The sequence below is a fragment of the Geotrypetes seraphini genome, chromosome 3, assembly GCF_902459505.1.
Source record: "Geotrypetes seraphini chromosome 3, aGeoSer1.1, whole genome shotgun sequence".
NCBI lineage: Eukaryota > Metazoa > Chordata > Amphibia > Gymnophiona > Dermophiidae > Geotrypetes > Geotrypetes seraphini.
Genome location: NC_047086.1, coordinates 103,509,414 through 103,524,723, shown reverse-complemented (window position 1 = coordinate 103,524,723; position 15,310 = coordinate 103,509,414). Strand labels below are relative to the sequence as shown.

General features: G+C 38.9%; 1 protein-coding gene across 3 annotated transcripts in view; it reads left to right on the top strand.

The window, feature by feature from the left end:
- The window catches only part of WDR35 (WD repeat domain 35), a 315,141-nt gene that overhangs the window by 105,113 nt on the left and 194,718 nt on the right, over positions 1-15,310 (top strand). For all 3 annotated transcript variants that reach the window (XM_033936987.1, XM_033936985.1, XM_033936986.1), the window contains exon 10: positions 1,621-1,806. In XM_033936987.1, the coding sequence (XP_033792878.1) occupies positions 1,621-1,806 (186 nt within the window). The remainder of the gene's footprint in view (positions 1-1,620; positions 1,807-15,310) is intronic.

Sequence of the window (15,310 nt, the reverse complement as noted above, 5' to 3'; positions counted from 1 at the left end):
GTGTGCTCCGTGTGGTATTATTCTGCCAAAATTGGCCCTCTATCCCACCACATGAACACGGGGAAAACCCCACTGCCTGGGACTGAAAACAGTTCACTTTCCCCCACCAGGGAAAACAACAAACTTCCAAAAAGGAAAAAAGCCCAGTATCAAAAATACAGTTTTTGCACAGTTCAAAAGAAAACTTCCTTACTCTTCAACTGGCTTAGAAATATCCAGCACTTGCAAGCAATTAGAAAAACAAACTTCCAGTACTCACTACAAGAGTCAGTCACTTGGCTTTCATACAGCATACCTCCATAGGTTGGGCTTCACTAGGCAAATCAGTATTTGTCTCAGGGTTTACTTCCAGCTCCATGTCATGTGGTTCTTCCAGCAAACCAAGGGGCATGTCTTCACCAGCCTCTATAAACTCCATGGACTCTGGAATTGGGCTGACATTCAGAGCTCTCAGCCCTGAGTGCTGTGGCCTGTCCTGCCTGAGTTCCTGCTGCTTCTAATTCTCAAGTAGCTTGACTCTCAAGGATAGCAGTCTGCAGCCCCGCCCCAAACCCTCAGGTGGAGATGATTTCTGGTCAATCACCCTAGGCTTCAGTGGGGAATGGGAATCCTGCACTCCTGCTCCCTCTACAGGACAAAGAAGGTAAGTCATGAATTGACTGAAATTGTGCTTTAAAAGGGGAAATTTGAGTGGAGCCTGAAATGGACTTGTGCACTCCTCTAGGGACACTCCTAGCAGGCATAGTCTGCATACCACAATCTACACTTTATTCCAGGAACCCGCCTGTGTATGTCTGATTTGCTGATCACCTGCCTTGAAGTACTGGTAAGCTGGATTTATGTTTTGGACCAGCCTTTATAAGAGTGCCATCTACCTGGAACTAGCACTAAATTTGGAGAGGGGGGGTCCTTGGTTTAGCACCATCTTCTAAAAGTGCAGGCTGTGTCTCCCTATAGCACTATTTATGTCATTCAGGTTCTAATGTTTGATAACCTGTTTTACAGTTTTCATTGTTGCTGTTTTGCATATGTTAATATGAGTAGAATTGATTTGTTTGGTGGGGAGTTCCCCGTTTTTCTTTCTCTCTTGTTTATTCTTTTCTGTAGATGTTCCTAGCTGCTTGAAAAGTGACTGGAATCTAATGGGCATGCTACAAAATATGCTAGCAGAGGGAGGAGTTATGACTTCAATCATCTGAAGCTTTCTACAGTGCCTGGCGGTCAGCGATGCATAAAACCCACTGGTCCTGGAATAAAGTATGGATTTACAAGAAAGATTAGCAAAGGTAATAACCTAATCTTTTGTTTCATCTGTTTTAATTTGTGCTGCTTTTAAATTGTAATTCTGGATATTGTCTCCAATTCTTGTTATGTTAACTGCAGCGAACTTCACTGAGGTATTTGCAGTATATTAAATAAAAATTGTATTATATTGTATTAATGCTGCCTGTGTATTTAGAACCAGTAGATCATGAGAACTAAGTTTCTGATTTTCTGAAAAGACTATAAAATATTATACTACACCTGAAGAATATTTATGTTATCATTCATAGTGTAACCTAATTCATTCATAGTGCAACCTATCATTCATAATGCTAACCTTATTTTCTGCTTTGGCAGTGGGGCTATTGCTCGAATACAGTGGTTTATGCTTACACCAGACCTGATCGTCCAGAGTACTGTGTTGTCTTTTGGGACACAAAAAATAATGAGAAGTATGTTAAATATGTCAAGAGCTTGATTTCCATTACTACATGTGGAGACTTCTGCATTTTAGCAACTAAGACGGATGAGAACCATCCTCAGGTACTGTTTCTAGATTTAAGTCATTCCATATAGTGTTGTTTGGAGATTTTTTTAATACATTTTTCACAGCTGCTGAAAAATAAATTATTTACTTTGTATATGTTTTTATTTTGACTCATTGTAAGAATGTGTTAAGAGTTTTACTGTTATTGTATTTTCTTTTTTTTTTTTTTTTTTATAACATTATTTGATGATAATTGAAATAATATAAATATGGTGCAATACTAAGTTATTCAGGGCATTCATATGTAAATACAGAAACTTTCTTTTTTTATCTTATTTTCAAACATTCAGTACCTGAAATTAAAGTGAGGCACCATTCCTTTGTTCACGAATAAAGATAAATAATTTAAAAAAAAATGAAAACAAGGGGCGTGGCTTAACGCGAACACGAATGGACGTGTGATCGCGAAGCTCCTCTTCATCTAGGCAACGGAAGATAAAAATATTATTCCTTCTTGATGATTTCATCAAAAAAATAATTATTAACGACGCTAAACTTATGAAAGATCGATATTACCCTCTTACGCCGAAGTTGAAGTGAAGCCTGAGAGAATAGGAGCTGAGAAGTCAGAGCGCCGTTTTTCCTCAGTGCTGGAACGAAGCGGTGTTGAGGCTTGAGTCGCTGATTCGTGAAAGATATAAGTTTAAAGGAACTTAGAGATCACTGAAAAATGGAAGAAAAGTACTGCTGAGATTCGGGTAAAGCCTGAGGGAAGAAAGTCAAGAGAAAAGGTCTGTTTCTCTTTTGCCGGTTTTTTCATGACAGGATGCTGACAGTTGCTGGAGCGACGAGGCATAGATAAAAAAAAAACTCACAGCGTGAATGACACCAGCCTGATATTATACCTTGCCAAACCTAAGTAAGGTACTGAGAAAAGAAGAGCTAGAAAAAAATTAAGAGTGCCGTTTTTTCTCTGTGCTGAAGCGATGCAGTATTGAGGTCTGATATTTATGACGAGCTGAATGATAGAAAAAAAAAAAAAGCTTAAAGACCACGGTGAACCAGCATTAAAATAGCCAACGACAAAAAGGAAAAGATAAAAGTTTCCTCAATTTAAACTAATTTCGGTGAAAGGCTAGTGCCTGTCAGTCTGAAACTCTGGCAGTTTGACGCAACCCTCTCCTGCCGGTTTTGAAGCAAAATCCTGAAGGAAAAGAGCCGATTTTCTTTTTGTGCTGTGTGACACCAAAAAAAAAAAAACTGGTGAAAATTGTGCCAACTGAAGCTATCCTCCAACAAAATTATATAGGAACCCTAAGGGAAGGGATCCAAAAAAAAAAAAAAAAAAAGTTTGCTATTTCCTCAACGGCATAGCATCGAAGGCGGGATATTGTACACTGTGGTGGACAGAAATCTCACTGAGCATAAAGATTGTGGAGAAGGTAAAATCTGTAAAAATATAAAATTTGGTTCAGAAATATGGCAAGCACCAGACAAAATAAAAATGAAGTTGGTATGTCAGCAAAAAGACAGAAGCAGGATCAAATTACACCAAGTAAGATCCCACTTCCTGCTGAAGAACATGATATATTGAGTAAAGCAGAAGTTATGGAAGAACTGAGACAAATTAAACAAATGCTTAAAGAAACTGTGAGTAATATGGCTGAAATGAAAGAAGAAATACTAAATATCCACAGACAAATGGAAATAAATAATAAAAGAACAACTGTCTTAGAAACAAAAATGGAGGTCTTAGAATGCGAAGCAAACAGATGCAAAAATGACAGTTTGGAACTGAATAAATTGAAAGATCAACTAGAAGACTATGAAAACCGAGGAAGAAGAAAAAACATTAAACTTTTTGGAATACAGGAAAATTTGGAAGGGAAAAATGCCATACAATTTCTAGAAAACTTAATTCCAAAAATACTACAACTGGATTTAAAACAACCATTAGAAATAGAAAGGGCGCATAGGATCCCAGTAAAAAATATAGAAAATCAAGGCAGACCAAGACCACTAATATTCAAAATGCTTAATAATAATAATAATAATAACTTTATTCTTGTATCCCGCAACACCATGGAAGTTCAATGCGGTTAACAATAGAAGAGACTGTACATTTACAGCGATGATACATATTACAGTGTTATTACATTTACAAAGATGTTACATAAATAGCAGTAATAAAAAGGCATATACTAAAGAAGAGACTGTACGTATACAGCGATGTTCCATGTTAAAGCGGTGGTACATTTACAGTGATGTTAAATATGAGGCTATGGAAAGGCAGGGCGATTAGATAAAACAGAGCTTGAGAAAGAGAGGCCATAGTGGCTTGGGAGGGGGGCGTAGTCAGAGGGAATGGAGGCATGTCGAGGTCAGGAGGGTGCAGGGAAGGGGGGAAGGCAGCGTTAGCGGAATTTGTCGAAGAGGTAGGTTTTTAGTGACTTCCTGAACAGGTGGTAGGGTGGAGAGTTGGAGATGAGGGCGGTAAGGCAATTGTTCCATTTGCCCGCTTGGAATGCTAGGGTTCTATCAGTGAATCTCTTGTAGAGGCAGCCTTTTAGGGAGGGAAAGGTGAATAGGTGGGCGTTTCGTGTGCGAGAGGGGCCTGCTATTTCAAGGTGCTCAGACAAGTAGATTGGGGAAGATCCTGTTAGAGTTTTGAAACAGAGGCAGGCGAACTTAAAGATGATCCTTGCCTCTACTGGGAGCCAATGGAGTTTGGTGTAGTAGGGGCTAACATGGTCGTATTTTTTGAGATCATAGATGAGGCGGACGGCCGCATTTTGGACTGTTCTAAGACGTTTGATGGTATTTTTATAGGATCCCAGGTAAATAATGTTGCAGTAGTCTAATATGCTTAATACCAGAGATTGGACGAGTAGACGGAAGGCTTGGTGGTCGAAGTAACGTTTGATGGTGCGCAGTTTCCAGAGGGTACAGAAACATTTTTTCACCTGGGCACTGGTATGGTCATCGAAGGTTAGGGTGCGGTCCAGGATGACTCCAAGGATTTTTATGGTGGGTAAGATAGGGTAATCTAGCCCATTCAATCTGAGGGAAGTGTTTGTTAATTTGTGGTTGGGACTCGCTAGGAAGATTTTGGTTTTTTCAGAGTTCAATTTTAATTTGAGTTTTGAGGTCCACAGTTCTAACTTGGTGAGGATAGATGCGATGAGTTTTTCCGTTTCTAGAGTGAGTGAGGTAATGGGAACAATGATGGTGATGTCATCTGCATATATGAACGATTTTAGGTTAGAGTTTGCTAGGCTTCGTGCCAGAGGGGTCAAGTAAATATTGAATAGGGAGGGGGATAGGGGAGAGCCTTGTGGGACTCCACAAGGGTTACGCCAGTGGTGGGAGAAGGCTCCATTACTGTGGACCTGGTAGGTACGGTTGGTTAGGAAGCCTGTGAACCAATCTATTACCTGACCGGAGATGCCGATGGAGTCAAGGCAGTTGAGCATAATGTCGTGGTCGACCAGGTCGAAGGCACTACTCAAATCGAATTGAAGTATCAGGGCGCTTTTACCCAGTGAGAACAGGTGGAGGAGGTAATTTGTCAGGGCAGCTAGGACGGTTTCGGTGCTATGATTTGGGCGGAAACCGGACTGGGAGTCATGAAGAATATTGTACTTGTCGAGGTAATTCGTAAGGTTGTTGTTGACAAGACCTTCCATGAGTTTTTGGAAGAGTGGTATGTTGGCGATGGGTCTGTAGTTGGTGATGGAAGAGATTGGCTCCTTGGGTTGTTTAGGGATAGGGGAAATGAGGATGTGGCCAAGTTCGGACGGGAAGTGTCCAGTGGACAGGCATAGAGATACCCAATTGAAGAGTTCTGCTTTGAATGATGGGGGGGCGCATTTCATGATGGTGGGAGGACAAGTGTCTAATAGGCAGTTGGAATTGGCGTATTTAGAATAAAGTTCGAGGAATAGATTCCAGTCAGGATTTACAAAGGAGGTCCAGGACATGTCGGCTATTGAACCTTCTGTGTCTGCTGCGCGTAGGTTGAGTGGGGGATCGGGGCTGTGAGCTGAAAGAGACAGTTTTAGAGTGTGGATTTTGTTCGCGAAGTGGTCGGCTAGAGTGATTGCGGAGGGAGGGAGGTCTGAGGTGGGGCGTTTGTGAGAGTCTATGTCGAATAGAGAGTTAACTAGTCTAAAAAGTGCTTTGCTGTTTAGAGAAGGGGAGTTTATTAGTTGGGAGTAGTGTTTACTGCGCTTATCGATGATCTGTTTTTTGTATTCTTTGACTTTCAGTCGCCAGGTAAGTCTGTCTAAATCAGTCCCTGATTTACGCCAGATTCTTTCATGTTTCCGGACTTCTCGTTTTATGGTCAGGAGGTCCGCGTCAAACCAGCTGTTTGAGGGGCGAAGAGTTTTCGAGCGAAGTTTAAGAGGGACAGTGGTGTTAAGAACCTGGTCGCTAAATTTTTCCCAATTTAGGTGGAAGTTGGGGTCTACGTCGGAGTCGGAGATGAGAGTGTAGTGTGACCAGAAGTCTGCTGGATTAAGATGTTCTCTTGTCCAGATGAATTGCTTTGTATGGATGGGGTTAGGCTTTTTGTCAGGTTGTTTTTTGTGCCAGGCTAGTTCAAAATTGCACAGGAGGTGGTCAGACCAGGGGGTATTTGACCAGGTTTGGTCTGAGAGACTTATATTGGGAGTGGTGTTGGTATTGGAGAGAAAGGTGATGAGGTCGAGGTGGTGGCCTTTGTTATGGGTTGTGGTTTGGGGGGGATTGGAGAAGCCTAGTGTCGTGAGGAAGGAGAAAAGGTCTGCGACATTTGGGTTCTCTTTCTGTTCTAGATGTAGGTTGATGTCTCCTGCTAAGAGATTGTAGGTACCTGCTGACGAGTTCGCAAGAAGGTGCTCGTAGAAATCATCTTTTGCTTGATTCCATTTATTAGGGGGTATATAGAATAGCGTGACGATTAGGTTATCTATACAGTCTGTTTTGGAAATTTTGCAGGTGAGGATTTCTAGGTCCTTGGTTGATTTAGAGTCTAGGACATGGAAGTGAAGGTGATTATGGAGAATGATAGCGAGGCCACCTCCTCTTTTTGAATTTCTTGAGAGAGTGATAATTTTGTAGTGTGGAGGGAGAATGTCCCCTATGATGGGGTCCTGGTCGGAAATGAGCCATGTTTCGGTTAGGAGGACAATGTCTAAGCGAGTTTCTTCCAGCCAGTCTTTGATGAGCTGGGCCTTATTTCTAGCTGAGCGGATGTTCAAGTAGGCACAAGGAAGAATGGATTGTTGTGGGGGGCAGGAGGGTATCGTACGTTGCAGATATTTTAGAGATCGTTTTCTTTTAGGAGTTGGTCTAGGAGGGTGGTGGGTGGTATTGATCACAGGAATTGGGAAAGGACCTGCTTCTGTGCAATCGTGTATAAGTCGATGAGGGCGGAGGAATTTGTCAGGACCGTGGATTCTAGTCCAAGTGGTGTAGGTTGAAATAGGTTCGAATGCTAGGACATTTGTAATCCAGCCTCTTGTGCTAAGCAAATAGAGGAGGAGAAAGGCGGGAAGATTATGAGTGATGCTGGTCATGTTGGAAATGTTGGCCTGGTCAGGAGGGGGGAGAAAGATTCTGAGAGGCTAGTGTGAAGGGGAGACCAAAACTGGGTTCGCAAGGGGGAGATTGAGGGGTGTTGGGGGAAGAGGAGGGCTAGGGGAGAAGCTTAGAGAGGGGTAGCTAGGTAGAAGCAGAAGGCCTGGGAAGTGGAAGAAAGAAGAGCGTAGTTCTGTGAATCAAAGTTCAAAATGAGGTTGGAAGCATTTAAGATGAGATGGACTATGAACAGATCTGTACTAAGTGAGAGCGATGTGTAGGTATAAGAGACTATGAACAGGTCATAAGATGGAATTAAAGGTAAAAATATGTAACAGGTTTGAAATAGGAGTCGTGGATAGATACAGAGAATAAATCTGTGAACTTGAGATGAGATGATCAGATCAGGGAGGCCGCAAGTGGGAGTCAAGGAATATAGTACGTGGCCCTCGGGAGTTAGTGACACTGAGTTAGGTGTCGGTCTTTGGCGGCTGAGCCCTTGAGAGGGCTGGAAAGGCAGGCCAGATGCCGAAGTGGCTGTTGGGGACGGGGCAAACCGCCGAACGCGTTGCTCCTCCGGTGCAGTGAAGGGGGACGACTCGATCTCCCTTCCCCTTCACTGTGCTGGAACAGGGAAAAAGGCCCGGTCTGCAAAGCCCTTAAGAGGGCTGGAAAAGCAGGCCAGGTGCCTAAGTGGCTGCTGGGGGCGGGGCAAACCGCCGAACGCGTTGCTCCTCCGGTGCAGTGAAGGGGGACGACTCGATCTCCCTTCCCCTTCACTGTGCTGGAACAGGGAAAAAGGCCCGGTCTGCAAAGCCCTTAAGAGGGCTGGAAAAGCAGGCCAGGTGCCTAAGTGGCTGCTGGGGGCGGGGCAAACCGCCGAACGCGTTGCTCCTCCGGTGCAGTGAAGGGGGACGACTCGATCTCCCTTCCCCTTCACTGTGCTGGAACAGGGAAAAAGGCCCGGTCTGCAAAGCCCTTAAGAGGGCTGGAAAAGCAGGCCAGGTGCCTAAGTGGCTGCTGGGGGCGGGGCAAACCGCCGAACGCGTTGCTCCTCCGGTGCAGTGAAGGGGGACGACTCGATCTCCCTTCCCCTTCACTGTGCTGGAACAGGGAAAAAGGCCCGGTCTGCAAAGCCCTTAAGAGGGCTGGAAAAGCAGGCCAGGAGCCTAAGTGGCTGCTGGGGGCGGGGCAAACCGCCGAACGCGTTGCTCCTCCGGTGCAGTGAAGGGGGACGACTCGATCTCCCTTCCCCTTCACTGTGCTGGAACAGGGAAAAAGGCCCGGTCTGCAAAGCCCTTAAGAGGGCTGGAAAAGCAGGCCAGGTGCCTAAGTGGCTGCTGGGGGCGGGGCAAACCGCCGAACGCGTTGCTCCTCCGGTGCAGTGAAGGGGGATGACTCGATCTCCCTTCCCCTTCACTGTGCTGGAACAGGGAAAAAAGGCCCGGTCTGCAAAGCCCTTAAGAGGGCTGGAAAAGCAGGCCAGGTGCCTAAGTGGCTGCTGGGGGCGGGGCAAACCGCCGAACGCGTTGCTCCTCCGGTGCAGTGAAGGGGGACGACTCGATCTCCCTTCCCCTTCACTGTGCTGGAACAGGGAAAAAGGCCCGGTCTGCAAAGCCCTTAAGAGGGCTGGAAAAGCAGGCCAGGTGCCTAAGTGGCTGCTGGGGGCGGGGCAAACCGCCGAACGCGTTGCTCCTCCGGTGCAGTGAAGGGGGACGACTCGATCTCCCTTCCCCTTCACTGTGCTGGAACAGGGAAAAAGGCCCGGTCTGCAAAGCCCTTAAGAGGGCTGGAAAAGCAGGCCAGGTGCCTAAGTGGCTGCTGGGGGCGGGGCAAACCGCCGAACGCGTTGCTCCTCCGGTGCAGTGAAGGGGGACGACTCGATCTCCCTTCCCCTTCACTGTGCTGGAAGCAATAGAAATATTAAATGCTGCCAAGAAAGACAAAAATCTAAATTACAAAGGATCCAAAATATGGTTTTTGCCGGATTTTGCTAAAAACACAGCAAATAAAAGAAAGAGACTATTAGACTTGAGACCTCAATTAAAAGAAAAAGGATATAAATACGGATTGTATTATCCAGCAAAAATGAGAGTATCATCTGGAGATAAATCTTTGTATTTTGAAGATCCAGAAAAACTAAAAACCTTTCTTTCAAAATCAGAACCTATGTCATTTTAACATAAAATATCAAGATTGGTTATGATGACATTGTGAAAAATATAAAAATGAGAGACATTGAAATACTGAAGAAAGAAAAATATGAACTAAAGAAAAGAAAATAAAAATATAAAGAAGAAATAGACAAAAAAGACAGAATGAAAACTCAAGAGACTAAACTTAAAAAAGTAAAATATGGATGGATGGAGTAAAGAATGATCAGAAAGAAATAAAAACTTGAATAAAAAACAAAAGAAGAACAAAAAAAAAAAAAAAGAATGCATCAGATAACAATAAAAATTGGATAAAAGAAGAATGCAAAAAAAAAAGAAAAAGAATATTAAAATAATATATGAAGATATGGATATTTCTTTTTAGATTTTTAAAGGATGATAAGAATTGATGGAATAGAAAGTATAAGATATATGAAAAATATCAATACCATATTAAATATATGTTTAAGATAAAATTTTATGATATAAACTATAATACGGGGGAAATATAAATTAAAAATTGATGAATGGATAAAGATACATTAATGAAATGTTAGGAGTAAAATATGACTAAAGATATCAAAGGTTAATATAGATAGATAGAAGGGGATATTAATTAAATATTGGTTGCCTAGAGGGGAGGGGAATGTTCGGGTTGCAGTTCCAATGTGTGTCCTTAAGCAGTCATTATATTGGGTGGGAAAGGGAGGGAAAAAGATGGTATTTACTAGAATGATTAAGGAGAAAGTTAATAAGGGACTGGATACTTCAAGGGTAAATATGTGTGTCATAGAGAACATTTTTTGGATTTTAAATATGAAAGAAGAAAGGAAAAAGATTATAATGATAAGTTTTAAAATATATAATGTCTTTTAAGATATACTCTATTAATGTCAATGGCCTGAATCATGTAATCAAAAGAAAAAAGGTATTAGCATTTTTAAAAAAGCAAAACGCGGATATTTACTGTCTGCAGGAGACCCATCTTAATACAAAGGAATCACAGAAACTAACGGGTGGGTGGGTAAAAGAATGTTTTTTTGCTCCAGCAGAGGGTAAAAAAGCAGGGGGTAGCAATTCTTATAAATAAAAAATGTATGGCCAAGATTAAGGTAATAAATTCAGACCCACATGGAAGATGGATACATGTTGATATAAGTATGGGAAATAATGCCCTGACGTTGTTTAATATATATGCCCCTAATTCGAATCAATCAGAATTTTTTAAAAAGTTACAGAATATGTTGTTACCACTGGCTGCTTCTAATTTAGTGGTGGCTGGAGATTTTAATGCTGTAATGGATCCATTATTGGATAAAAAACCAGGTAAAAGTATAAAATATTTAGGTTTAGATAATTTGGTTCAATCATGCGATTTGAAGGATAAATGGCGTATTCTTCATTTTAATGATCAGGAGTTTTCATTTTGTTCACAGGTTCATAAATCATTTTCAAGAATAGATTATATTTTTGTTTCAACAAATGAGGTGCAACAGGTGATTAAAGCTTCCATAGATCCTATTATTATTTCGGATCATGCGGGAGTATGGATAGAATTACAATTGGATCAATTGGAAAAGGGTAGACCTCTTTGGAGATTTGATAATGCACTGCTTGTGGATGATAAATTTTTGGAAAATTTTAAAACACAAATTAATGATTTCTTTCAAATGAATTTAGTGGAGGATACATCTATTGAGAATGTATGGGATGCATTTAAAGCAACTATGAGAGGTAATATTATATCATATTCAGCTTTTATTAGGAAACAGATTAAAATGCAATATATAGAATTAGAAAAAGAAATCAAAATATTAGATGCTAAATTGGTAAACAAATGGGAAAATGAGATATTGCAAGCTCTTTTGAAAGCAAAAGGTAAATATAATGAATTAACTTCAAAAATGATAAGAAGAGATTTGTTTTCCAAACAAGCAGTGTATTATGGAAATTCTAATAAGGCGGGGAGATTATTGGCAAATTATCTTAAAGCAAAAAAAAGAAGAACTAATATAAATGGGATAAAAGATGATAATGGCATAATAACAAATCAAACAAATATAATTTTAAAACAATTTCTAAAATTTTATAAAGACCTGTATTCTTCCGAGCCTTATTTGGGAAGACAAAAAGATGGTAAAAATTTTTTAGATTCAATTAATGGACCTAAGATTCCTGATCATATAAAATAGAGTTTAGATGAATCTATATCATTAAAAGAATTAGAAACAGCATTGAGATCTCTTAGAGTTGGATCCGCTCCAGGTGGTGATGGTTATACAGTAGAATTTTATAAAACATTTCAAAATGTCCTTTCCCCACATTTACTAAATTTATATCAAACACAACTTTTAAAAGGTGATATTAAAGGTACTATGGCTGAATCAATAATAATTGTTCTGCCTAAGCCAAATAAAGATCCTACTTTGGTTTCGAACTACAGGCCTATATCTTTAATAAATGTGGATAATAAACTTTTGGCGAAAATTTTGGCTTAAAGATTAGCCAAAGCTCTCCCACATATTATAGATATGCATCAGACGGGTTTCGTTGCTAAAAGACATTCCTCTAATAACTCTAGATTATTGTTTCACATGTTAAATTTATCAAAAAAAATAGATGAACCGACTTTTACAGTTTCCTTGGATGCAGAAAAAGCGTTTGATAGGGTAGAATGGAATTTTATGTATCAAGCTTTAGAATGGTTTGGTATAGGTTCTGGATTTATACAAATGGTAAAAACTTTGTATAGCTTCCCGATTGCAAGATTAAATATTAATAATATGATATCTGATGGTTTTCAATTGCGGAGGGGAGTTAGACAGGGTTGTCCTTTATCTCCTTTGTTATTTGATGTTGTATTAGAACCCTTAATGTTAGCAATACAGCAAACAGGGGGGATACAGGGTATTCCATATTCAGATATGGAATATAAAATTTCGGCTTATGCTGATGATATTTTACTTTATTTGAGAAATCCAGAATCTACCTTATCTTCTTTATTGGAATTAATTGATAAGTTTGGCAAATTTTCAGGTTATAAAATTAATTGGAATAAATCTGAAATTATACCCTTAAATGTTCATTGTATAAAAAGACTATTTAAAGATTTTCCGTTCATATGGAAGGAAGAAGGATTTAAATATCTTGGCATTCAAGTTAAAAATACAATTGAAGATACCGTAAAAGAGAATGAAAAATTTGTATTAAAAAAAGTTACGGAGTTGTGTGAGCAATGGAACCCTTTACATATTTCTTGGTGGGGGAGAATTCAAACTATTAAAATGATGATGTTGCCTGTAGTTTGTTACCAAATGAGTATGATACCTATTTATTTTCAGGGGTCCTTTTATAAAAAGCTTAATAGCATTTTAACGAAATTTCTTTGGCTTGGTAAAACACCTAGAATAGCTTTAGTAACTTTGCAAAAATCAATTAAGGAGGGAGGGGTAAATTTTCCAAATTTTTATAGGTACCATCAAGCCTATATTCTACGTCAGGGTATGTATTGGATCCTCCCAGAACTTATAGATAATTCACCAGATTGGTTGTATTTGGAATGGCGCCTTATGTTTCCCCTAAATTTAGTTCATCTTCCAAGTATAAACATGCCTAGAAGATATAGAGAAAATAAAATATTAATGGATACTTGGAAAACGTTGAGATTTATTAGTAAATTAACACCTATCCCAATAAACAAATCAACTAATCAATCTCTATGGATAAACTCCAAGATCAAAATTGGCGGAGCTCAAATCCTTTGGAAGAACTGGATTATTGCAGGCATTAGATCTCTAGATGATATTATTTCAGAAGGTAAACTGCTGGATTTTTCACAATTGCAACATAGATTTGGTCTAAGTAAAACACAAAGTTTTAAATGGTTGCAATTGAAGCAGGCCATTCAGGTTGGGTTCCCTGAATGGAAAACATTGAATAATCAATATAGTTTAAAGTTCTTATGTTTTCAAGCAGACTTCCTAGGACATCAAGCCGCATTGTGGTATAAATTAATATCTGGATATTTGAATAAAAAACCAAAAAATGGTCTAAGAGATATTTGGAGCATTGAGATTAAGCATCAAATTAATGCATCTCAATGGCCACTAATTTGGTCTTGGAGAATGAGATGTACAGTGTCAGCATCTATGAGACAAACTTGGTTCTTTCTATTACATAGAGCTTTTTGGACCCCTACACGTTTGCAAAAATTAGATAGTTCTAAGTCCAATAAATGCTGGCACTGTAATCTGGAACCAGGGACGTTAGATCACTTACTGTATCATTGTCCCTACATTAAAAGTTTTTGGAATGCAATTTGGCCACAAATTAATAAATTGATGGAAAATTATATAGCAATATCTTATGATACAGTGTTATTTGGAATGATGATGAGAAAAAAAAGTCAAATTTCACCAGAAAATAACAAGCTTTTATTAATTATGACAGGGGTTGCCATTCAGCATATAACCAACAATTGGAAGAATTATAATAACCTAAATTATACATTTTGGTGGAATACAATATGTCATATATTCAAAATGGAAAGAGCAATAGCAATACAAAGAGGGACATATACTAAATTTATAAAAATATGGGGGCCATTGACAAAATATTGCAATGAATAAATAGTAGGATTTTTCTTCTTCTTTTCTTCTTTTCAATATCTTCTTTGTGACACACATAGAGGGGGGGGTAGTGAAAATAATTTTTACATAATATGCTATAATATGATATACAATATGTAATATATGATTGAAAAGTAATAGAAGGGTGGGGGGAGTGAGAGGGGATAAAAATATATTTAGAAAATGATGTAATAGATATAAAAGTGATATTGTGTATTCATCAATTGTATTTTAATATTTTGTACACTTTATGTAAAACTTGAAAATAAAAAATAATAACAAAAAAAAATAAAAAAAATAAAAATGAAAACAACAACAAAAAGAACCAAATAAGAATTGTCATACTGGGTGAGATCCTGCATCCTTTTTCTAGCAATGGTCAATCCAGGTTTCAAATACCTGGCAAGATCCTAAATAGTTTTAAGATTCCATACTATTTACCCCAGGATAAACAGTGTCTTTCTCTAGTTTTTTTTTAAATAAATCTTTATTCATTTTCAATTCTTTTAACAAGTGTAAAATATTATTACAAATAATTCACATAACTCACTTGACAATCTTGAACAATGTTATTTTAAATACTTTAAATCCCCCCCACCACCCATCCCTCCCCATATCAACAAAATAGTCAATCAAATCATATATATATACATATATATCCCTCATTTATATTATAATATTTCTTTTTTTTAATATTTATTCATTTTATACTTAACATCAAGTGTTCAAAATTATTTCATCAAATATTAACATAAATTATAATTTTATCCATTTCTAATCTTGCATTAACATATCCCTCCCCCCACCCTTTCTTTCAGTAACATCTTATAAGGAAAAGCAATAAATATTCATTAATCATTATGATAACTTATTAATGGCCCCCACACATCCTTGAACTTATTAAAATAACCTTTTTGTACTGCAAGTAATCTTTCCATTTTGTATATATGGCATACAGAGTTCCACCAAAAACTGTAGTTTAATCTAGTATAATTTTTCCAATTGTACATTATCTGTTGTATAGCCACACCTGTAAGGATCATTAAAAGCTTATTATTAGCAGAAGATATTTGACACTTAGCCCTCATACACATTCCAAACAAAACCTATCATAAGATAGTGCCACATGGTTTTCCATCAAAAGATTAACTTGGTCCCAAATTGAGTGCCAAAAGGCCTTAACAGATGGACAATGAAACAATAAATGATCCAAAGTT